Source organism: Lucilia sericata, unplaced genomic scaffold (assembly GCF_015586225.1).
Source record: "Lucilia sericata isolate MDLA Ls3-8-SP2 unplaced genomic scaffold, ASM1558622v1 Contig000109F_arrow, whole genome shotgun sequence".
In the NCBI taxonomy this organism is placed as follows: Eukaryota; Metazoa; Arthropoda; class Insecta; order Diptera; family Calliphoridae; genus Lucilia; species Lucilia sericata.
The window spans coordinates 236,816-263,541 of NW_023994141.1; the positions used below are offsets into that span (position 1 = coordinate 236,816).

The 26,726-nt window shown below is 28.6% G+C and overlaps 1 protein-coding gene across 2 annotated transcripts in view; it reads right to left on the bottom strand.

Moving 5' to 3' along the window:
- Positions 1 to 1,757: 1,757 nt before the first annotated feature.
- LOC119600266 (allatostatin-A) overlaps positions 1,758 to 26,726 on the bottom strand; it is a 92,459-nt gene continuing 67,490 nt past the window's right edge. The window contains exons 1-3 of one of the 2 annotated variants that reach the window (XM_037950387.1): positions 21,126 to 21,436; positions 2,356 to 2,848; positions 1,758 to 2,287 (exon numbers count right to left, since the gene is read on the bottom strand). In XM_037950387.1, coding sequence (XP_037806315.1) covers positions 2,184 to 2,287; positions 2,356 to 2,794 — 543 coding nt within the window. In that variant the 5' untranslated portion in view covers positions 2,795 to 2,848; positions 21,126 to 21,436 and the 3' untranslated portion in view covers positions 1,758 to 2,183. Of the gene's footprint in view, positions 2,288 to 2,355; positions 2,849 to 21,125; positions 21,437 to 26,726 lie in introns of those variants that run through there. The other variant, XM_037950386.1, reaches the window with a different exon arrangement.

Genomic DNA, 26,726 nt, shown 5'->3' on the forward strand with positions numbered 1-26,726 from the left:
ACACTTATACCTCCAAAAGGAGTGGAAAAGAGGGTGGTGGTTTCATTACTTAAGAATTTGTATTATGTGCCGAATTGGCTAAGGTACTATCACATATCGGGTGATATATGTATATATACTGACAGCAAAGCTATTATCAAGAATGTAACGGGTGCCTTTAAGACATCTAGGTTAATCAAAGAATGCCGGTTATCTCTAAATTAGATAACAGTACATTCTAGGATAACGCTAATATGGGTCCCTGGTCATGACAAATGTCAGGATAAATGTAAAGCTAATGAATTGGAAAGGATCAGCGCATTGTTGAATGAGAAAGAAATCGACACCTTTATTGGTATCTCTCTTATGAATTGTTCTTAAGCAACTGTATGGGAAAGACCAAATCAGCTGTTTCAAGGAAACCTCTTATCTGCACCCGAGGTCTACCAGGCCTCTATATGATGCTATCAGATCAAGATTGCTTATAAATTTTCGAAGAGAACAGATTAGAATGCTGTTATCATAAATTACAGGACACTTTGCCTTCAGCCATGAGACTAGATCTTGGATATAATGATTATCGTAGAAGTTGTCATAATGTAGAGGAAGTTGAGACGTTGTAGCATCTATTTTGCAACTGTCCAACATCCCTTTGGTTCTCCTTCTTTTTCTATGAGAGGTCTTAAAAATAGGCTTTATACATGCAACCGATTGGTTTAGTTCCGGAACCAGAGAGTGATATCAGAATACACTGCTGTGAGCATTAGAATAACACAATGGAACCAAAATAAATGGACCCAAGTGAGCTGCTTATGAAGCAGGGAATAGGGAATTAACTTGACATTTGGCATAAGAACAAAAACTTAAGAGTTTGAACCGACCAACTTGAAGACTAGCACATTAGTTCCTAAGGTAAGTGATGGTAAAAGTACAAAGTCAGATTTGGTACTTTTTGTTTTTGCACATTAATTAACCCATAAACTTAGCATGATCTCTTTTATTATTTATTAATAAAACTCTTTGAATAAGACAAATTTAAGTGCTGGAATAGACACTGACATATGTATATTACGTTTTGTTTAAATATATTTATTTAATTTTTTAATTTTCTTGTTGTTTAGTTAGTTTTTAAATAATATTTATGTAAATATTTATACGTATATATAATTAATTTTTAATTATTTTCTTAGGTTTGTTTTTGATATCATTATACAATGAATTTTAAACATTATTTACAAAATTATTTATTTTGTTTACTTATTTATGACAAATAAAATGTGGTTTGTTTAATTAATTTTTAATAATTTGTTTATTATTTTCATAGATGTTTGCTTCTTTTTAATAATTTGTATATTTTTTGGTTTGTTTTTTGCAGACATAACAACGAATGCAATGATGTCATTTTAATTTTATTTTTATATATAATTTTATAATGAGTTTTTAATAATCCACAAAAAAACTTTTCATTCTTTTTTTTTTTTTTTTCATTAATTTTTAAGGATGACAGACACTGATGAAAACATTTAAAATTTGACTATTTAATTTCTTTTAATTGAATTGCCTGAAAATTTTCACATTTTCATTTTAATTGATTTGATTATTTTATTTATTTAAGCTTAATAACTAATTGTTGTTATAATAAACAATTCTTTTGGGGTAATTGTTTAGGAAAAAATTTTAGTTTTTTTTTTGTTTTTCAAGTTTTCTTTATTTTGGAAATGGCACTCATACTAAAAACTACACATAAATTAAATAAATACATGGTTGTTTTTTTTTAATAATAATTAATGTTTTAAAACTTAATTTATTTTAAATAATTTGGTTGGTGTATTTTGCATTATTACACAATTATTCAATAAATTATAATAATACTATCCCTTCAAATAAAACAATTTTTTTTTTTTGATATAAATATTTTTCAGTTGCCAAATTTTGTTTTTATATATTATGATTTTTTAGAGCATTTCCTTTTCATTAAAACTAATTAAAGGAATTGTAGGCTGGATAGTGTTAGTTTATGGAAAATTTTACAATTTACACACACACAATTTCAAAATGAAAAGTTTTAGGAAAATTGTAGTTTGTAGGTTTTCATTTAGATTAGTTTTAAAGAAATGAAATGTTCCAAAAAACAAATTACAATTACTTAAGTTTGCTTAACGGAGAATGGTTTCAGGTGGGTTTCAGCTTTATAACAATAGAATTTAACGACGTCCTAAACCAAAGCCATAACGATTTGCCCGACGTTCTTCATTCAAGGGATCACGTTTACCCAAACCAAAACTATAAGGGCGGTTGCGTTTTTCATCTTTAAAATAAAAATAACAATTTGTTAAGTAAGAAATATTTGTTAAAATTTATTTATATACTCCCTACCCATCATAAAAGCAGCATTGTAGGCTCTATCCAAATCTTCAGCAATTTGGGCATCTGAGTCCTCATAGTCTGAGCGCTTACCCAAGCCGAAAGAATAAGGTCTGGCCCGTTTACCCAAACCGAAATTGTACACAGGCAAACGTTTAATACCATTACCGCCATTTGTATAAGTATAAGCTCTTCGGCCCAAACCAAAGGCATAACGCTCCACTCTCTTGTCATAATTGTCTTTATTTCCCAAACCAGCACCCATAATCATTCCATCCATTCCATTATCGCCATCCATATTACTGTCTGCATTTGTATTGAACAGTGAATTGGCTTGATGTCCCACATTAGGACTATTGACTTGAGAGGCTGAATCCTCATAGCTGGGTTCACTGTAGGCCACACTAAGCCAACAGGCCAACATCAAAAGGCTAACGAAACGTTTATTCATGTTTGTGTTTTTAAGGGAGAGTAAACGTGCTGGGGTGTTTGTGTGGGTTTTAAGCTGAAAAATTGTATTTTTTGTTAAAGATTTTTGTTAGTTTTTATATTTGCACAATTTTTTTGGATAATGTGTAGGTAATGATGCCGAACGATTACTTCTATTAAGGTAAAACTCATTGGGGATGTTTTAATATGCTTTTAAAGTACTTATATAATAATGGGTTTATTGGTTTTTGGGGAATTGAAATCAATAGTTTTATGTATTTTAATGTAAAGATTAAATTTTGTTTAGCTATGTAGCACAAACACATGTTATGTGGTAAAATCAACATATTTCATAGTTTCATTACAATGTAAGGAGTTGAAATGCTAAAATTTACTTACACAATAGCATTTAAAATCATTATTTTAAAATGGTGATGACATTGGATGCAACTACTTACCACAACTGCTTACAAGTAATTAGAAAAAGTAGTCAATGTAAATAGTACGTAAAAACATATACAGCTTCTATAGCTTCACGGAGTAGATGACTAATGAATTCGAAAGTATTTATATAACAAAATAATAAAAAGACGTTATTAGACTACTTATATGTACTACGATATGTAGTAGTCATTGAAAAGTATGTTAATATGTAAGTAGTTACAACTGAAAGTCATTACCGAGTTTTTGCTGGGATAATATCAATTAAGACAATTATATATTTCTTTAAAATTTAAGTTTTTAGTTTTGAAAAATATGTTTTATAGATTCCTAGGGGAACGGTTATATGTCGATCAATAAAATCTTTCCTTGGAGCCAAATTCCATTAAATAATCTTGAATATTGCGACCTGTAGTTTGATAACAAGGTTCATGTAGGACGGACAGATGGAGTGCTTTACGTGAATACCAGCAGTACCGGCTTAATTTAATGGTGGTATTTTTCAAACACTGGGTGAGCTGATCAGACTTTGCTCAACTACTCTAGCTTTCAAATCTATGCTTAACTTCCGAGATGCAAAAAACATCACATGCAAAAACCATCACATAGTCCTGGCAACTGACCACCCGTAGTACCAGATTATGTGGTTCTCTGGTTAGACCCCATGTCAAATCATACCAAGGACTAGCCGAGGAGTGAAGTGACATCACCAGTTTATAGTCCCGGTAGACTAGAGGTACTGGTAGCACCTCTATACCCCGGAATTGCAATACACCATGATGGGACATTTGATCATGGAAACATGCCCCGGGGGGAAGTAAGGTATCTGTTGTCTCGTCAACAGCAGCAAACTTATCCAGAATTACAGATTTTAACTTGCATCAGTCTTTTAACCAAAATTCTCTTCCCGCGAATTTGGGTTTAACCCACAGCCACCACGTTTACCCCGAAGTGACCAAACCAATAACAGGGACAAGACAAATTACGAAACTCTGCCCTGCGGGCTACCGTTTTCCACGGTACCAGATTATACGGTTCTATGGCGAAAGATACATTTGATCATCACCAGTTTATAGTCCCTCTTTTCCTCGGGATTGCAATAACACCAAGATGAGGGGAAAGAAAATTTAAAAAATCTTAATATTGGATAAATTTCCTTTTTATAGAAAATATTCGATAAATTTTCTTTTTATAGAAAATTTTCTTTTTATAAAAAATTTTCGACAAATTTTCTTTTTATTGAACATTTTTGATAAATTCTCTTTTTATAAAAAAAAATATTTGACAAGATTTTCTTTTTATAGAAAATGTTTGATAAAAATTTCTTTTTATAGAAAATATTTGATAAAAATTTCTTTTTATAGAAAATTTTTGACAAAATTTTCATTCAAAATTAGAAATTTTCTTCTTGTAATGTATGACAAAATTTTCATTTTATAGAAATTTTTTGACAAAATTTTCATTTTATAGAAAATTTTTGACAAAATTTTCATTCAAAATTAGAAATTTTTTCATAGAAATTTTCTTCTTGTAATGTTTGACAAAATTTTCTTTTTATAAAAATTTTTTGACAAAATTTTCTTTTTATAGAAATTTTTGACAAAATTTTCTTTTTATAGAAATTTTTGACAAAATTTTCATTTTATAGCAAATTTTTGATAAAATTTTCTTTTTCTAGAAATTTTTTGACAATTTTTTTTCTTATAGAAAATATGCAATTAATTTTCTTTTTATATTTTTAATTTTAGTTAAATAATAAAGCAATATCTTGAATAAAGAAATAAATTCTTCAAAGGACACCATGACGTATGAGTTTTAAAAAACTTGTTTTATTACGTATACGTTTATTAATAAATATTTTGAAATTTGATAAAAATCATGTTTACAAATGTATTATCATTTAGTAAACTACAAATTTACTAGATAAATTTTTATCTTTAATTATTTTTTTTCGAAAAGCGCAAAATTTTTACTTAAAAACTGCTTTTATTTTGTTAGATGTAATGTTTCTAACAAATATTATTTTGTTGGAAAAGTCTCCTTTTTAATCAAAAACAAAAATTATGATAAATTTTAACAAACTCTCATCGAATCTGTAATGATATAAAACCTCCTTAATGTATACTTATAACTTGATATTAATCAAATTTTGATTTGACAAACTGTTAACAAGACTTCTTAAGACTTAAACACATTACATTTTAATACACATGTTTAATAAAAACAAGTACAAATGCTAAACAAACATATTTGTATTGTAAATCAATCAAAATGTCAATAGAACAAATCCTGTCTAGAGAAACCAATAAAATGGAACATAAACTCCCTTCCCCCTTATTAAAATACTTACATTGTCCTACTTTACAGCAAACAGATTTTATATTTATTTAAAAGTATATAAAACTCAAATTTATTGCCAAAAAAGTAATACCAGCCTTAAGTAATAACAAGTTCATAATCTTGTTAGAGAATTGTTTTCTTTTACATGTTTACTTTAAGCCTTCGAGGTCAACAGGCCTCGTTTATAGCTAAATTAATTGTTAATTTAAACTTTAAGTTTAAGTATAAAAATAATTTCCTTGAAACGGCAAAAGGACTAATGCTAAACAATAAATAGCAGACAAAGATGATTTAAGTAGTTGATCTCTGAAGCTGTTCTAAATTTTTTTCTTGTTGCTAATACAAGTATTAACAACTTTGTCGTTAAACACTTTTAGTGTTTTTTTTGTTTAAAAGAATTTTCAATTCTGCTTTTTTTTAACACGGTTTTCTTACACTCATTTTACCAGCATGTATATGTCTTAGAGTTTATGTGTGTGTGTGCTTTAAGTTATTTAGTAAAATTGTTTGTAGCATAGCTAAAGGCGTATTAGACAAGCTTTTGTTGTATTAACAGAGAGAGAGTGTCTTGTTTAAAGCATAAATAAGGGCATCAGTTCGTGTTTTTTTGTTGCTGTTTTATTTCATGAAGTGACAATGATGCCGGGTATTAAATATTTGCTGTTTTTTTTTTTCATTTTATATTTATTTAAAACAAAATAAATGTGAAAACAAAGTATTTGTGGCAACAAATATTTCAACACTCTTATAAGATAAATACACAGAAAAATATGTATGTAAGTATGTATGTGAGCGAAGACAAGAAAAAAAATATGTCACTATTAAGAAAATGTTTTTCTTTTATTGATACACTTGAAGAATTTTTTTTTTAATTGATCAGTGTTAATAAATCAAATATATTAAAGAGATTCGGTTGTTAAGTAAAAGTTTTGTAGGAAATGCGAAAGAAATTTAAATGTTTTGAATTTTTAATATAAATAGAAAATTTATGTTAAATATTAATTTAAAAAAATTTCGATAAATTCTTCTACAATTTTTCATGAATTATTTTTCATAGAAAATTTTAGAAATTTTTTACTTTTATGAAAAGATTTTAAAAATGTGGATATTTAATAAATGTAACGATACATTTAGAAAGCTTTTTTAAATTTTTAATTTTCTAAAGTTTATATTTTAATGAAAAGTTCTAGAGTGTTTATGGAAAGATTGCGAAAATTTTGTTATTTACAGTCAATGAAAGCTTTCTTAACATTTATAGAAAGCTTTCTTAAATTTTTAATTTTCTAAAGTTTATATATTAATGGAAAGCTTTAGACAGTTTATATTTTTAATAAAAACTTTCAAAAAGCTTTTTAGAAAGATTTCAAAAATTGTATATAAAGTTTTAAAAAATTTCGCATTTTTATAAAAGCTTTCGAAGACTTTTATAGAAAGCTTTTGAAAATGTCGTGTTTTTTATAAAGCTTTTGAGAATTTGGACTTTTTAAAATTTCGACTCATTAGAAAACTTTTGAAAATTTAGAGTTTTTTTATAAAGCTTTCGGACTATTTACAAAGCTTTTGAAAATTTCGATTTTTACATAAACCTTTATAGAAAGCTTAAATGAATTTTAAGTTTTATATTAAGCTTTCGAAAAATTCAACATTTGAAAAAGCATTCGAAAAGTTAAAAGCTTTTTTAAGACAGATTTCTATATTTTCAGAATGTTTTACACTAAAAGATTTGAAATTTTCGAAAACATGGAATTTTATGTAAAAGCTTTTAACTTTTTCAAAAAATTCGACTTTTATAGAAAACTGATTTTTATAAAATGTTTAAAAAACTTTTAAATAATCAAATGTTTCCATTTTAAAAAAAATTCTATTGACAAACAACTTCTGAAACGTTCTAATTGCATGGAAAGCTTTCTTAAACTTATTTTTTTTTCGAATTATTTCTGTATTCAGATTTTGTTATAAATAAAATTTTTTTTTGTAGAAAGAATTTCTATAAATTTTTAAAAAGTTCTGCTTCAGTTTAATGGAAAACTTTAGAAAGAGCTTTCAAAAATTATTAGCTTTGGAATAAATTTCTATATATATTAAGAATTTTTCTATTGACAGAGCACTTTTTTTAAAGAAAAAACTATTTATAAAGCATTTCGGACAAAATTAAAACTTTTAGAAATATTTGCTTTTAATAATTTCAAAATTTAAATATTATTTTAAAAATAATTTTTTCCATATTAAACAGCTGCTATCAACAGCAGCTCTTTTGCATCATCTCTCATTATCCCCAGTGTATAAAAGTATTGCAGTTGCAAACAACAACTAGCTGACAATATTGCTTTATTTTTTTTTTCTCAATATTTTGCAATTTCTTTTTGTCTTCAAGACTTTAAAACAAATACATTCGCTAAAAGGAGGTGGAGGGAGGGGAGGGGTTTTCGAAAAGGGATTATTTAAAAATAATCGTAACATTACGAGTATTTACTAAAACTGATGGTCTGACGTGTTAAAGTATTTTTGAGCACATTGGAATTTATGGTATTTTTACCACCAACACATAACACTTGTTGTCTTGTCTAATTTACGTGTCGGAGAAGAAAAGCACACACACACAAAAGAATACACAAAATATTTTAACAAGGATACTGCTGGGCTGCTTAGCTGAACTCCTTTAAACTGATAAAATAACAACAGTAACAGCAAATATTTGCAATTTTAAAGAAAATGTCAAAAAATGGAAAAAAAAAAAAGAAAAAACAAAGTAGCTTAAGTTGATCGAAGAAAAATACCTTTGTTTTAAATAAATTTATGGTTTTATTTCTTTCGGTTAAAATATGCAAAAATTTCAATACTAACATATTTACTAGACACGATATATTTAATATTGTAAAGGTCTTGCTATAAGTTAAATTTGATTAAACATGTTGTCGATACATATTAACATTTAATTTTGTGTATTTTTCTTGAGAAAATATTCCAGCCATTTGGTCATAAAAAACAATTAACATTTATTTGCTAAGAAAGGATAATGTACGAGGAATTCTTGATATTTATTTAAGTTAGAATGTAAGTGCAAATATTTCCAGTGATAGCATGATAATATTACTAATACATTAAACTACTTGTTTCACGTTTTTAATATTGTAAATGTACCACATTTGCAAATTTGTAATATTTACAAGAAAAATTTATACTATAACTGATTCTTTGTACATATATTTTACTACCACATACATATGTAAGTATTTGTACATTTAAACTTTAATCTTAAATAATAAACACTGGTTGAACTTTAAATCTAGTCATATGCAACAGGTTGCAAATCACAAAAAAGCTATAACAAAAAACAACAACATCTAAAACAGATAAAGATAATGTAGTATTAAGGTGCGTCATAAACATCAGAAACAGTGAGTGGCGGATGAGGTGGTAAAAGAAAAGAAATTCAGAGGAACCTATAAAAACCTTTCATGCATTGAATACAATTTTTTGATTTTACATCAGGGATGGAAAATAATGCATTAATCTTTTGACTTTTATAAACTTTTCAATAGTCAAGGGTCCAGTCCAAAGATTAGTTGAAAAGTTAGCTCAAACAGTAGTATATAAATGCATACATTATTTCTTAGGCTAGTCAATAGATTAGTTATAAGTAGAGTTGTATAAAGACTAGTCCATGGACTTGTCAATAGCCAATACAGTAGTCAATTGAGAAGTCCTTAGGCCAGTTAATAGTTTTATCTACTGATTGGTCAATTAAATAATTTCATAAACTAGTCAATAGTTGTTAACAGAGTAGTTAATAGACTCGTTAATACACAAGCAGATTAGTCTACAGTCCATAGACAAGTCAGTACATAGACTAATCAATAGGTAAACTTATATAGTAGGCTAGACTAATTAGCACATAGACTGGTCAATACATAGACAGTCAATACACTAGCCATTAGACTAATCCTTAGATTAGTTTATAGGCAAGCCAATAGGTCACTTCATGGAGAAGTCTATAGACTAGTCTGTATACCAGTTAATAGAATAGTTAACAGACTAGTCCATAGACTACTAATATATTAGTCCATATGCTAATCAATAAGCTAAACAAATCCATAAACTAGTTCGACCACTAGGTAATAGATTAGCACATAGACAGGTCAATAGACTTATCAATACTCTAGTCAATAGACTAGTCCTGGTATTGGTTTATAGTCAAGTCAATAGGTTGGATAATGGAGAAGTCTATAGGCTAGTAAATGGACAAGTCCATTGACAAACCAATACACCAGTTTGTAGGCTAGTTTATAGCCAAGTAATTAGATTAGTCCATACAATTTTTTATAGCCTAGTCCACAGACTTCTCAACAACTTAATCTATAGGCTTTCCAAACGGTTAATTCCTTCTGTAGTCTATAGACTAGTCCATAAACTAGTCACTGGACTAGCTAGTCAAAGACTAATACACATACTAGCCAATCGCCTTTTCAATATTTTAGCTCATAGATTTATCTATAGGCTAGTTCTTAAACCAGTCCATATTCTTGTTCACAGATTTGACCTTATACTAGTCGATAGTTAAGTCCATATGATAGGCAATAAGTCAGCCTATGTAGTAGTCTAAAGACTAGTGGTATAGACCAGTTAATAGACTACTTTTTAGACTAGACCATAGGTTAATCAAGAGACTACTACTACAGATTAATCCAATCTCTGGCCCATAGACAGGTCTTTATATTAGTCAATATACTAGTCCATATTATAAAGAACAGGCAATAGAAAATTCCATAGAGTAATCTTATTAATAGGCTAGTCTATTCCTGAATAACACTGATTGGAAAATTCTTAGAAATTACGTCCAGGAAACTGAGTTTCTGAACATTGAAAAATAATATACTCGGTGATTTTTTCATGAAAAGGAGCGCACAACAGGCCCGATAGTGGCCTAGGTGTATTTCTTGGGATTTGATGTACATACATCCTCCTATCAACCTAAACTAAGTGAAATAAGGGTTTAACAAAAGTACTATTTTTTCGATAAAAGTTACTATTATTTTAAAAATTTTGATTTTCCATCCCTGTTTTACATTTACTTCTATATTCGCCTAGACAATTGTATCTGGTAGATGGTATGATGTTTGTACCTATGGGTGAAGTGTTATTGTTACTCTAGCTGTTGGCTGATTGTAGACAAATACCATCAGATGATGTGAGAGTGGAAAAAGCGGTAAAATTGTGTGAATTTTTATTCAGTCAACATTATATAATTTATTGTTTTGATACTCGTAACTTCATGCAGAAGTTTTATGGTTTGTAAATAGAAAACAAAAACCCAAAGAACCAAACATACTATGCCATGCATCAAATTACAAATGTACAAATGATAATGCACAGTGGATCTGAAACAAAATTAAAAACAAAAAAATCACCAGCCAATATGATTTGTAAATAATTTCCCATTTTAATTTTTATTGTTTATATGATTTAGAAAGTGACTGTTTAAATTGACATTAGGTATTTATCAGTTTCTGAAATATAAATAATAAAATTGCACTTGAAATATCCAATCAAACCGGTACCAAAAAACTAGTTAAGTACTGTATATCTTGTAAATAAATTTATAAATTTACGAAATAAGTTATAAACTTCTCTTTCCTTCCCCACTGTAGGTGTTTGCGAAAAAAAAGTACTGCCCATAATGTTGATGTTGGCATGTTGATAATGATGTTGTTGACAACCGTTTTTTTTATAATTTTATTTTTTTTCTTTATTTTGTCATGAATAAATGAATGAATTTTTCTTTAATTTTTTCCCCTATTCAGGTGCAATAGTTCACGCGCTTTCATTTTGCGGTTAAATTGTTCGCCGATAATAGGCGGAAAATCAACATAAAACTCTTTTTTTATGACCTCAGCGTAAGAAGAACAAACACCTCATAAATGTCATTTTTATTTATTTTATGATAACATTTTATTGATAAATCATTTACATAGAAAATAAAGGGGTTTCATGTTATAAATGATTTCAAAAACAGTATGTAGATCAATAGGGTGGTGGAGTTAAATTGTAAAAGGAAAAGTGTGAAGAAAAATATTGAAATAGAAAAAGGAATTTCTTGAAATTAGACGATAAGCAATATATACAGGAAATTTTATTCTCTAGTTAGAACTTATTTTAGAAAATCATACAACATTTTACCACCTTAATCTAATCATTTGCATTAAAGTTTTTATAGGGTTGTATTTTTTTTACATGACTTGTTGTGTTGTCTCTCTATTTAACCGCAAACTTTTTTTATACTCGTTAAAGGCAAGTAACACATGTCGTATAAGTAATGTCTAAATAAATCATGAGAAAATGTAACAAAAACGTTGTTATATTATTACTGTGCAGAGATAATGCGTTTATTAAACTTGAACAGGTTGTTAAACTAAGTAAAATAAAACAAAAACGCTTTTGCAAAATGATCATCAAACATGTTAAAACATGCACTGACCTGCATTTCTTAAAAAACGAGAAGAAATATTCCACCACCTTAATATTGTGACAAACCTAGTATATATCTAAAAGGATTAAGAAAATCTTTCTTATTTTTTAGTTTTATTATCAACTCTCAGATTTTTGCTCTTTATTTAAAAACTTAAAGGTGCAAATATGCCAACTCAGCAATGATAATTTGGTGAGTGGTTTTGTAACTACGTGTTGATGACTCTGTACTGTCATGGTTGAATATTCTTAATGAACTCATTAATAGTTCTGGTTAGAAAAAAAGAAAATTAAAACTTAATTTTACTTTTGACTTCTCTATAGTAGAATAAATTTTAATTTCAAGTCGTAAAAGTGAAATGCAATAAAATATTATTTTTAAGTGGATTTTGTAGAGTACGGATTTAAAGGTTAGTTTTATTTTAATTTTTTGTGCTGGTTAAATAATGATAGTATGTGGGTTGAAATGTTTGAAAGTGCTAAAGGAAATATTTGTATAATTGTAAGGAAGAAAACCAAAAATTTTTGGTATTTTAATAACATGGCTTAAGGTAGTAGTAACAAGTACATAAGAAGGTTCTAAACCCACTTTAAAATCTACCAATCGGCTCAGAATAACTTTCGGAAACAAATCAGTACGTCCGTCTGTCTTTCCGTCCGTCTGTCTGTCTGTTCAACATAATGTGATGAAATTTAACACATACTTTCCTCTTGGCCCAAGAACGAAGCCAATTGAAAATTTTTGAAATCGGTTAATATTACTAATGATTCGACCTTAGCCCCTTGATGATTCGAAGTGGCTTTCACAAAAGGACTTGAAAGTGCCTTGCCCCCGTATAACTTGTCTTTCAGGAAATCAGTTTCGTTGTCAACAAATTGTTAAGGCAAAAAAACAACTTAAATTATTTCCTTTATTAAAAAGTCTATAGTCTATTTATTGGTGTAGGGTATCATATGGTCGGCCATGCCCAACAATAATTTCTTGCTTCTTTTTTAATTTAAATTTATAGACAAATAATCAGTTTTTATATTCAAAAATTAAATTTTCTTTCAAAATCTAAGATTTTCACCAAAAACCCGAAATAAATTCAGATATTCTCCAAAAGTCTCCGTTTCTCATTAACTAGCAACATTCCATATTCTTAAAAATTTGAATTTCCACAACTTTAACTGAAAAACTAAATCCTTTAATTACTAAACATAAATATGCCGCTCTAATTTATACTTGCTAAGGCCAACCTTTCATAAACTTCTTTTTTTTTTTTTTTTTGGTAGCCTTTCAACTCTTAACATTTTATGTAAAAAGCAGTAGACACGTTAAATTTGTTGCGGTTACAATTACAATCACTTCCACATAATTATGTTGCAAGAAAAAGAAATCTTGTAACACAATACAAAACGAAACTGAACTTAACTGGAATAAACATAAAACAGAATACTAGATTTTTGCTGTTTCCTAAAGTTCTTTTATATACATGAGCATTTGGATCCAGTAACATTTTATTTGCAACTTTTAGCTGAAAAAAAAACTTAGCACTTTTCTAAGTGTTAAAAGAAAGGGAACAATAATTTTCGCTAGCAGTTAAATTCTCATATCCGTTCAAATGGAATGGGTTTTTATTTCATTTTAGTGTTGTCTTTGCCTCTCTCTTTCATTTTTTTCCCATACAATTTTTGTCAATGTCATTTCGTTCATTTCTTTTTTGCTGTAACGCTAGAAGGCATACACCTGTTGATACAGGTAGTTTGCAGAGTATAATAAACAGTAGCTCCGAAAAAAAAGATAAATAAATAAAATAAACAAAATGATAAACACAATTCTGCTGAACGGCACGAGCTGGCAACTGTGTTGAGATTGCGGCACTATGGGGTAGTTTAAAGGATACTTAGAGTTTCTCGAAAAAATCAAATAATGCAAACTTTTTTAATAAAATTGAATAATTAACAAAAAATTAATTAATTTAATTTTAAAACTTAGCCTTTTCCAAATCAAATATTTTCAAAGGGTCTATAGTCTATAGTCTAGTCTATAGTCTAGTCTATAGTCTAGTCTATAGTCTAGTCTATAGTCTAGTCTATAGTCTAGTCTATAGTCTAGTCTATAGTCTAGTCTATAGTCTAGTCTATAGTCTAGTCTATAGTCTAGTCTATAGTCTAGTTTATAGTCTAGTCTATAGTCTAGTCTATAGTCTAGTCTATAGTCTAGTCTTTAGTCTAGTCTATAGTCTAGTCTATAGTCTAGTCTATAGTCTAGTCTATAGTCTAGTCTATAGTCTAGTCTATAGTCTAGTCTATAGTCTAGTCTATAGTCTAGTCTATAGTCTAGTCTATAGTCTAGTCTATAGTCTAGTCTATAGTCTAGTCTATAGTCTAGTCTATAGTCTAGTCTATAGTCTAGTCTATAGTCTAGTCTATAGTCTAGTCTAGTCTATAGTCTAGTCTATAGTCTAGTCTATAGTCTAGTCTATAGTCTAGTCTATAGTCTAGTCTATAGTCTAGTCTATAGTCTAGTCTATAGTCTAGTCTATAGTCTAGTCTATAGTCTAGTCTATAGTCTAGTCTATAGTCTAGTCTATAGTCTAGTCTATAGTCTAGTCTATAGTCTAGTCTATAGTCTAGTCTATAGTCTAGTCTATAGTCTAGTCTATAGTCTAGTCTATAGTCTAGTCTATAGTCTAGTCTATAGTCTAGTCTATAGTCTAGTCTATAGTCTAGTCTATAGTCTAGTCTATAGTCTAGTCTATAGTCTAGTCTATAGTCTAGTCTATAGTCTAGTCTATAGTCTAGTCTATAGTCTAGTCTATAGTCTAGTCTATAGTCTAGTCTATAGTCTAGTCTATAGTCTAGTCTATAGTCTAGTCTATAGTCTAGTCTATAGTCTAGTCTATAGTCTAGTCTATAGTCTAGTCTATAGTCTAGTCTATAGTCTAGTCTATAGTCTAGTCTATAGTCTAGTCTATAGTCTAGTCTATAGTCTAGTCTATAGTCTAGTCTATAGTCTAGTCTATAGTCTAGTCTATGGTCTAGTCTATAGTCTAGTCTATAGTCTAGTCTATAGTCTAGTCTATAGTCTAGTCTATAGTCTAGTCTATGGTCTAGTCTATAGTCTAGTCTATAGTCTAGTCTATAGTCTAGTCTATAGTCTAGTCTATAGTCTAGTCTATGGTCTAGTATATAGTCTAGTCTATAGTCTAGTCTATAGTCTAGTATATAGTCTAGTATATAGTCTAGTCTATAGTCTAGTCTATAGTCTAGTCTATAGTCTAGTCTATAGTCTATTCTATAGTCTAGTCTATAGTCTAGTCTATAGTCTAGTCTATAGTCTAGTCTATAGTCTAGTCTATAGACTAGTCTATAGACTAGTCTATAGTCTAGTCTATAGACTAGTCTATAGTCTAGTCTATAGACTAGTCGGACCTGGCCGACCATATGATACCCTATACATTAGTATGTTAAAAGTGTGGATTATTTCTAATAATAAAGCATTGAAGTTGTTTTAAGCTTAATTTAAAAATATTTTAACAAGGGGTTATAGGGGGGCAAGAGTAAATATTGGCCTATCCTTGGTAAAGGTTTTGTATGGTGAAATAATAAACCGATTTACGCCATTTTCAATAGACTTCGTCTTTTGAAAATTGCGATATGTGGCGTGCGAACAGGTTTGCATGAACACACAGATGGATGGACAGACGGATAGCTTAATCGATTCAAAAAGTGTTTTGGTGTTACAAACACCAGCACAAACCAATCAGAAAGCTTATTTATCTATCACACTCTTTAATTATGTAAATAAGATCTCAAAAATGAGCTCTTTGCCGATAACTCATCTAAGGGGTGTCAATTTACTAGAGAAAGAAATTAGTTTTGGTTAATTTTCACCATACACCCATAGTGCTATCAAAATCGGATGTAAAACAAAAACATGTTGTTTTCTTTCTCTCTCCCACACAAAACAACACATACCTAGAAAACGAGATGACAAAATAAACTATGGTATGAGTAGAATTAATATTTAGCAAACACAACTACAAAATGAAAACAAGCTGCCTTTAGTATTAGTGTAAATTCTTTAAGAATAGATTAAACATTATTTTTCAAATAACAATTTCCACTAGACAATAAACAGATAATAAGGTGGCGTCGTGAAAAGTGCAAACATACACATAAAAAATGAAAACAAAGGACTATTACAAAAAAAAAAAAACACCTACAATACAAACAAGTTATTATTCCAGCATACTTAAACATAGTTATATGTATTAATATTGTTGGTATAGAAAAATATTTAAGAAAAATTATTTTTACATTTTATGAACAGCCAGGAAGCAAAAAGTAAAAAGAAAATATTTACCATCTTCTCACTGTCTTTGAAACCCTTTTCCTTAAACAATTAACAAATGTTGCATTTTCTTCTTTAACATGTTTTGTTGTCTTGGCGAAACTACTTGTAAAAGTAGGAAATTGTTGGAAAAGTGTTTTATTTTTCTTTTTTGTTGTATTAAGATTATGCTGTATTACTTATGGCTAATTTAAGTTTATTATTTTTTCATTAGTTTTCAAAAGTACTTTTTGACACCATGGTGACATTTAGAAACCTTTTTGAAAGTATGGTTTTAAAGTTTAAGGTTAAGTATGATTGAATATGAAGTGAGTTTAAATTATAAAGTATTCAATGAAGATCATTTGAAAATTGAGAAGAAAAGAAAAAATAATATTTGGTAAGGTGTTGTAGTTGCACAACAAATTACTTTTCAATGACTACTGCATACTGTTTGCATTACTTTTAAGTACTTTTATAATGACTTACATGTAATCATATACGTAAGAAGTTATTTTGAGTTATTTTTTGGTCATGTTATTTTTTGATCGTGCACTAGCAACTGTTTTTACACACTCAGTATGAATGTAAGTATTTCTGTGTGGAAACCAGTATATGATTGGAATGGCCGACAGGTCTCTGTCATTCCTTTTTATCTGAATTGTTATATATAGCTCGTTTCGTTTAACTACATCCATCTGTCCGTATATTTTCAGGATCCAAATATTAGATCAATCCAATCAGACATGAGATTTCATTTTATAAGTAAATAAAGTAGATATGATTATAATAAATAGATGAATGTCCTTCATTTCAAATGTTAAACTTCACCACCACCTTTAACCCTTAAACATATTTACTTTGACATTAACAACTTAATGACAAAGTCAAATAAGTATTTATTAAACAATAATATTGACAAATCCTTGTAACTCCACATTAAAGATGATAAAAAGGATTTAATAGTTTCCTCTTGTCATTTCTTATATTTAATTGATTTTCAAAATTTTTGCCTTTAGCCAAAAATCCCTAAATAATTTTCTTGCAAATTTTCCGCTGGCTTTAAGATGAAATAGAAAAGTTCCACCAAAAAACAATAAAACATTTTTTGGAGAGCTCTAGAAAACTAAATTAGAAAACTAGAGAAAAAAAAATAAGTATGAAAAAATTATGCCTAAAGTCAAACAAATAAATAGAACAAAAACAAGCCGCTACCATAAAAACTAACAAATAAAAAAGCAGAGAAAAATCTTTTCTAGAAATATGTAGAGTAAAAAAGTAGTTATGGCCCTTAGAAAAATATTAGAAAAAACAAACGGAATTATAAAAATAACAAAATTATTTTTATATATAAAAAAATACTAATAGACCCTCATCATACAACTGTTGCGCAAATGTCTATAAACTTTAACAACAATTAATACTTAAACTCATATGCCCTGCTTTTCATACAACAAATTTACCACAAGAAAATCCTAAGAAAACAAAGTTTTTTCTCTTCTTTTGCAGTTCATACAAATTATGTTGTTTTAATATAGGAAAATATATAGAAAAATAAATATTATTATTTTATTTATTGTGATAAGGACTCATACTTAATTAATTTGTTGTTTTGACAACAAATCAAAATATTTAAGTTTTTACAGATTTTTATTAAGAAGGACTTTATTTTTGCTTAGTTTTTCTTAATCATTAAGAAATTTGTTTAACATGATATTTATTATGTGTTTTATTAGCAATTAATTTTCTAAAATAAATTTTGGAACTTTTACAATTCTTGTTTTGTTTTATGCGGAAGTTGGACAACTTTGTTGTGAAATAACTTCTTTAACTTTATTCGTGGAGAATTGTATTTTTTTCCTTTTAGTGCAAGGCTTAGAACTGTCTCAAGTTGCTTTAATCAGGTTTGATATTGAATATCTTAAAAAGTTTATAGACGTCATTGAATCGACTTCAAATCGAATCGTATATAATTTTATGCACATTCTATAGCATAGATCTAAGGCGCTTTAAGTTTTCAATTCAATTTTTGAATATTTCATATATAAATACACAGAGGGAAAAATAAATATACACGTCTGGTACCAAATTAACACCAAATTTTTCAGTAACATCTGTTGTCAAGTATATAAATACATACAACAACAATTCGTTTTCGCAATCTAAATTTTATGCACATCCATTGTCTAAATGTTAAAAAACGTGGTAAGCTCATAATCCGTTGTCAATAGTGAGCTTACAACGTTTGTTAACTTTTAGACGACGGATGCGAGTAAAATTTAGATTGTGACAACGAATTGTTGCAATGTTGACAACGTTGCGCGGTCATCTTGGCAGCAAAACAATCAGCTTTAAATGATCATAACTTTAAGTCTGTTCCACGGATTGCAATGATATTGGTATCCAAAATATGACATAGTTTTAAAGTTATAATCAAACTAATTGCAAAATTATTCACTATCTTTTAAGCTGAAGTCTCCGTGTGTAAGACCTTATTAGACAACTTCTACGTAATATAGACCATATGTAGTAGTCATTGAAAAGTATGTTGTTAGGTAAATAACTACAATTGAAAGGCATTACCCAGTTTTTGCTGGGCATTGCTTTATTGGCAAAGAGGTTTTTTTTAATTATTATTTATATAGAGAGTTTTTCATGGAAATACAAACGCTTTAGTATGACTTAATTATCAACTACCGTTAGGTTTTAATGCGTTTTTATGAATTGAAGAAGGAGAAACCTATGAATGCATACACATCCCAGAAGTTCGACAAAGAGTCAATGCATCCGAAAAAGACAGTGATTTCCACTAACGTCTTACCATCTGATTGACTGTAATTCGTCTTTCGTCACGGATGCACTCTTTTTAAACGAGGGTGAAGAGGTGGACACTTAAAAAAACAAACTTAAGCTTTTTGTCTGTCTCGACGGGACAAGCACATGTTAAAATAGCTAGTCACCTGGGCAGTCGGTGGATAGGGGTAACCCTAAGTGGTAGGTTTAAAACGTAGTTCGGAACTGTGCGGCCGAACTGCTAGGATGGTGAAAATAAATTCTTAGATGCATATTTTAAACTGTAAAATAAAAATTAATAATAATTTTTACCAAAATGAAGTCATCTCGAAATCAATGTAGGCGACTTCATATATTTTTATTCTTCAGTATATCCCAATTAGTTACCAATTGTTTTTGGACATTACATGTCCGTGTTTAACATGGTATTAAACTATCCAGATTGCACGAATGAACGATTCTATCTATATCGATATGTGTTCATGCAGTATTGGACTGACTATAAACTCAGTCCTGATATTTTTCAAGGCAGGGCAGACACAGAGGAAGTGTTCAACAGTTTCCTCTTCTTCCTCATTTTTGGCTTCTAATACAAGTAGTCATATCCTGGAAAGCTCCATCAGCTCATCATAGAGATGTCGAGCTATAGGTCAGTATTGATAATCTAGTCTGACCACGCCCGTAAATTGGGATAAGGGATGAAAGTGGGACACCAATTAATATGTTAGTGCCCCCTAATGAAGGTTCGTTTTTGCTACTTAGTCCGCTTTTTTATTTCCAAGTACATTAGAAAGAGCCGGTGGTACCCAGAGCAGTTCTAGGCACGAATGGTTTGTCATCTCGTCAAGAGACATCCGACATTCGCGAACCAGTCTTTCGCACTGACTTATTAAATTTCAAATATGACTAATATTTTTGGTCTGAGATCAATTTTTGTTATAAACGTAAAAACTAAAACTCATTCGATTTCAATTTAGATGAGAAACATATTAACCTGTACTGGTTGATTTTTTTTCAAATACCTTGATTTGTTTAAATGTTATTTAAAAATATTGTTAAATGTCATTAAACATTCAAATCCAACTTTCTCTTCATGACTTTTTTAGATTATGTCAATCTTGTAGTAAATAAGCCGTATGTTTCATTTCACCAGCAAACAAATAATATTAATTTGTAATCTAGTGTAACTAAATATTAAGAGCCTTATTAATAAGCAATTATCAAAGCTTGTATAAACCTTTGCTAAATGTTTATGAATATGATCTTAAAATGTTTAAAATTATTTACTTTCTGGTAGCAAATCACAAAAACTGTCATATGATTTTTTAAACTAATTTTCTTCTTAGGTACGATTGTAACGTATGAGTGTTATTACTGTAAATAAATAAATATAACTCATACGTGGGTATGTCATATAATTTTACATTTCAAGATAAAACAAATAACACAGCTAAATTCGAATAAACCGAATGTTGTTTACCAAATTTGTTGTTTTAATTAAAATAATAATATTTTTTTATTTAAAAAAAGTCTTTTTTTATAAATTTATTTTTTTTAAATTTCTTGATTTTTTTTTTCAAAACTATTTTTACTTTTACAGAAATAGAGTCAAATCCCCAAAACTCGTATTTTTTACTAAATATTTTGGATATATCTTAAATACATTGTTCTTTTTCTCTAGAAATATATTCGAAATTCCGAAATTTTGATCACATTTCCATTATTTATTTTGTATTGGAAGTATGTCTAATAGAATTATTCAAGAATTGGATCCCTATCTTAATTTCAACCAAAATACTTACAGACGGACGTACATAAGTATGTAATTAGCTAAATACATATATAAATAATCTAATATTATGCAAAATAAGTACTCGGTTGTGAATTTCTAAGTTATTATTTAAAAAAAACTTTTACTATTTTTTTTTAATTTTTACCACATTTTTAATAACCGTCGGCATCATTTTCTTTTTATTAAAAACTTATTTAAACTTACTGCAAATTTCACTTGTCCTTCACTCGCCGTTATATTTAAATTCCAAAAAAAGTAGGAATTTAAACAAATTTCTTTTATAATAGCACTTAACAAAATCCAGTAATTTTCAAAAAATGTTTTATTAATATTTGTTAATAAATATTAATTTACACACAGTTTATTTGTTATTACCAAAATGTATTTTGGCTTTTTTTTAAATATTTGTTTTTATCCTCTGGTTAAGATGTTTATTTGTTGAACGAAGATGTTACTAACGCTTTTGCGTTTAGTTGTGCACAGGTCAAATGTCGCTTAACTTTTGCAAAATAACTGTTGACATCCGTTGCTCTTATATGGACGACGCACTAAGTAACGTTCTTGATTCTTTTTACAGCATTTTGCTGTGGCTGTTTTTTTTTTTTTTTTTTTTTTTTGTATCGTTGTCTGTTGGTGGTGATATTGGTGGCAATGGAACGCAGCAGCAGCTGCTGGTGCCGCTACTGCAGCTGGTGTTAGATAAAAACAAACAAAAAATAAAGAAAAATGTTGTAACACTGTCATCATCATTGTCACGGCACCCACAACAAAACAACAGCAGCGAAAGAACAACATCATCATTATTATCATCTAGTTTAACATCGTCCTTACGGTTAGTTTATACGCATAACAGTTGTTTTTTCTTTGGTGAGCAACAAGTAGGAACGGTTTTAAATGTGTGTTCATTTTTAGTGGTAGTGTGTTAACGGTATTTTAGTTAGATGATTACGTTGTTAAACGGGTGAGTGTGTATGACCCGAAAGCCACCCTCTCTCTTTCTATAATATTACGATGTGTTTACTAATCGCAGAATTTACGAGCACTGTTATTTTTTAAACACACTTACATGTATACATACATTTACATGACTTAGAGGAAAACCATTCTGTTTGTGTTGAATTTTATTTATGAGTGGGAACACTTTCTAGTGAAGTGTGGTGAATTTGAAATTGTAGTGTGAAGACTAGTTTGGCGGGAATTTAAAAGAAAATGTATTGAAATTAATACGAATTGTGTTAGATTAGAAAAAAAGGATATGAAAACGTAGACAATTGTATGATAGATATGGGAAGTAATTATGAGTATATTTGTAAAATTCATTTTATTTTTTTTTAGTTAAACTTTAGACAATTAAGAAAGAAAATTGTACCTTATTTATTAAAATCTTAATTTTTTGTTTTGTTTTAATTGAAATATTATATTTCTAACGTGCATATTTTCAATATATTTCAAATATATTTTGTAAACGTTCGTAGTATTTGAGTGAAAAATACTTATTATATTGCAAACGCCCACTCAGACACATTCCACGCATTCTTAAATGGCAATCGCAATCACTTTTAAAGTAAAAGTTATTAAAAATCACGTCACAGAGAGCATGATTGTGTGGGCAATAAGAACAATCTGATGCTAAATAAAACACAAAACCAGGAAAAAAACTTTCAGCGGTTTCAATATCGTTTCGACCAAAAACAAAATAAATAAAACTATAGAACAATATTTTGTGGGTAAAAAGAAACTAATGATTTTTCTCATTAATATTTAACAGGTTAGGATGATGTCATTACATTGGAAGTAATAGTAATATAAATATTTCTAATAACTTGTAATAGCCGCTGTATGAACTAACTAACTAACTAACTACTAACTACTAACTAACTAACTAACTAACTAACTAACTAACTAACTAACTAACTAACTAACTAACTAACTAACTAACTAACTAACTAACTAACTAACTAACTAACTAACTAACTAACTAACTAACTAACTAACTAACTAACTAACTAACTAACTAACTAACTAACTAACTAACTAACTAACTAACTAACTAACTAACTAACTAACTAACTAACTAACTAACTAACTAACTAACTAACTAACTAACTAACTAACTAACTAACTAACTAACTAACTAACTAACTAACTAACTAACTAACTAACTAACTAACTAACTAACTAACTAACTAACTAACTACTAACTAACTAACTAACTAACTAACTAACTAACTAACTAACTAACTAACTAACTAACTAACTAACTAACTAACTAACTAACTAACTAACTACTAACTAACTAACTAACTAACTAACTAACTAACTAACTAACTAACTAACTAACTACTAACTAACTAACTAACTAACTAACTAACTAACTAACTAACTAACTAACTAACTAACTAACTAACTAACTAACTAACTAACTAACTAACTAACTACTAACTACTAACTACTAACTAACTAACTAACTAACTAACTAACTAACTAACTAACTAACTAACTAACTAACTAACTAACTAACTAACTAACTAACTAACTAACTAACTAACTAACTAACTAACTAACTAACTACTAACTAACTAACTAACTAACTAACTAACTAACTAACTAACTAACTAACTAACTAACTAACTAACTAACTAACTAACTAACTAACTAACTAACTAACTAACTAACTAACTAACTAACTAACTAACTAACTAACTAACTAACTAACTAACTAACTAACTAACTAACTAACTAACTAACTAACTAACTAACTAACTAACTAACTAACTAACTAACTAACTAACTAACTAACTAACTAACTAACTAACTAACTACTAACTAACTAACTAACTAACTAACTAACTAACTAACTAACTAACTAACTAACTAACTAACTAACTAACTAACTAACTAACTACTAACTAACTAACTAACTAACTAACTAACTAACTAACTAACTAACTAACTAACTAACTAACTAACTAACTAACTTACTAACTAACTAACTAACTAACTAACTAACTAACTAACTAACTAACTAACTAACTACTAACTAACTAACTAACTAACTAACTAACTAACTAACTAACTAACTAACTAACTAACTAACTAACTAACTAACTAACTAACTAACTAACTAACTAACTAACTAACTAACTAACTAACTAACTGAGTTTCAGTCGCTAGTAGGGAACTGAGTCCCTTAAAAAAATTTATTTGGTTGTTTTTAGAATGTCGTTTGAGAATTATTCTATAAAAAAGTGGTAGAGACGGCACACCCTAATACGTATGTATATGTTCTTATAAGGATCTAGAAAAATGTATATACTAAGGACAGAAGGACTAGGTCTATAGTTTACTGTCATGTTGAAGTAGTCGATTTGTATGCCTTTATAGGAGACAATCAAGTCGACATTTTGTTGAACTGTGAAAATGCAAGTTAATTTCAACTGCATAACAGACTGTCAACTGGTTATTATTAAAAAAGTTTCAAGTCTTTTTCAGTGAAAAGAATCAAACAATTGTCAATAAATATTTAGTATTAAGTATTGCTATTCAAACATACATCTAGATATATTTCGATAATATACATATGTAAACATTTAACAATTTGTAGGGGTTGAGAAGCAAAATATCTGCATAATAATGATAATGAGAATAATGATGTTTTATTTTAGTCACGCAATTTGTTATAATATGCAACAAAACACATATTGATTCACTACAGCTCAAAGTTCTTTCTAATTTACATGTAGAATGCGAATAGCAATACTAGTTATTATATGTCACTTGTTGCATATTTGCTTGGGTATGTGGAAAAAAACTAATGATTTATTTGCTTAAGATGCAATAGAATTTAAGGAGACCACAAAACTATGTTTAAGCAAAATTTTTTTACAAAGAACATTATTATATTTCAGATCTTAAATCTTACCTACATCTGACCACCCTTATCTTACGTTCACTTGACACTTATATGCAACAAATAGTTACAAAAAGAAATATTTCTCAAAGTCAAATTTTATCATCTATTGCATGTAATTTTTTCTACAGAGTGTTAACTTGCTAGTTATTTTTTTATAATTTATCAAGACTGTCACCCCCAGCATGAACGAAGGCATGAATATGAGTTTGAAACCCTATTTGCTATTATACTTTCTAATACCTAAACGTACCAACAACCTTTGCTTTAAGTATTTAAAATATATACAATAATCATCATCATATTCAAGTACTTATGTCCTATTTGCAAAATGTCCTTTATCAATACTACAGTTTATAGACTTCTATTGTGGGAGTATGCAACAAACAAATTACAATTATTATTTTTATTTTATTTTCTGCATCTTTTAGACTTTTACAAAATGCCAACTGTCACCATTAGTCAGTTGTAGTTCTTTTGACGCCATATTAAAATTGTAAAGGAGCTGCAGCGTGTTTGACTAAGGAAATTTTATCCTGTTTGCATACACATTTTTATTTCACAAGATAAGGCAAAGTTAGTAATGTTTATTTTTTATAACGTTAGCTATCATAATAATGATATCTGATTGCATTTGTTCAATTCTTGTGATCTGTTGAAATCATTGTCATTGTGATCAATTTATGCATACAATGAAAGCAAGGTCATATTGTTAGTTTATCTAAGCTTCTCTAGAATGTTAACATATTTTTAAAGAAATTTTATTTTAGTAGTTATTTATTATATTTGACCAAAGTCATTTCATGTTTTTTTCAAAAGGTATAAAAATTGAGATTTCAGCTTTTGCTGTTGTATCCTTCAAATTCTGCATACTAAAGAACGTAAGAATTTTCTTTTTTTTGTCTAAAATTATAACAAAAACTTCTTATATGCATGTGCAGATATGTTGGAATTTCTTTTAAGAAAATAATAGAGGGACATTTTTTTATAGTTTTTGGAAATCAGGGCTAAAGCTATAATGTAAAATTTATTTATAGGGAAAATAAATGCAAATAGTTTTCCTAAAAATACAAACTAATAAAAGTCTAATAGGTTAGGTTAGGTTAGGTTGATAGGAGGATGTATACTACATCAAATCCGAAGAAATACACCTAGGCCACTATCGGGCCTGTTGTGCGCTCCAATTCAAGAAAAAAAAAAAAAAAAAAAAAAAAAAAAAAAAAAAATTGTTTACTGAATGTTCAGAAACTCAGTTTCCTGGACGTAATTCCTAAGAATCTTCCAATCGGTGTTGGTTAAGAATGTTATTTCCGGAATAACATCACTTCCAAGATACTTGGATCTAACTTCGACGAATGCCTGACAATGGCAAAGAAAGTGCTCCAGAGTCTAATAACTAAAATATAAATTTATGAAGAATGTTTTAGGATAGATAGATAGATAGATAGATAGATAGATAGATAGATAGATAGATAGATAGATAGATAGATAGATAGATAGATAGATAGATAGATAGATAGATAGATAGATCCCCTACTACAATACGTTGCAATGTGTAAAAATCATTAACCTATTAAATAAATCGGATTATATCCGATCAGATCCGATTATATATATACATTATATACATATATAAAAATCGGGTTGTTGTTAATAAATCTACTGATCAAAAATCGATGTTCTACAAGTGGTTATATTTTATTTATTCGACACACTCATACAGAACAATATCCGACATTCTCACTTTAGATATACGGGTGAGTAAGGTTCACATAGCCCTGCATTCATCCCGTATCTGGTAGCTTATTATGTGGTTATCTGGTTCGATCCCATGTCAAATCATTCTAAAAAAGACCGAGGATAATCACCAGTTTATAGTGCCGACAGACTAGAGG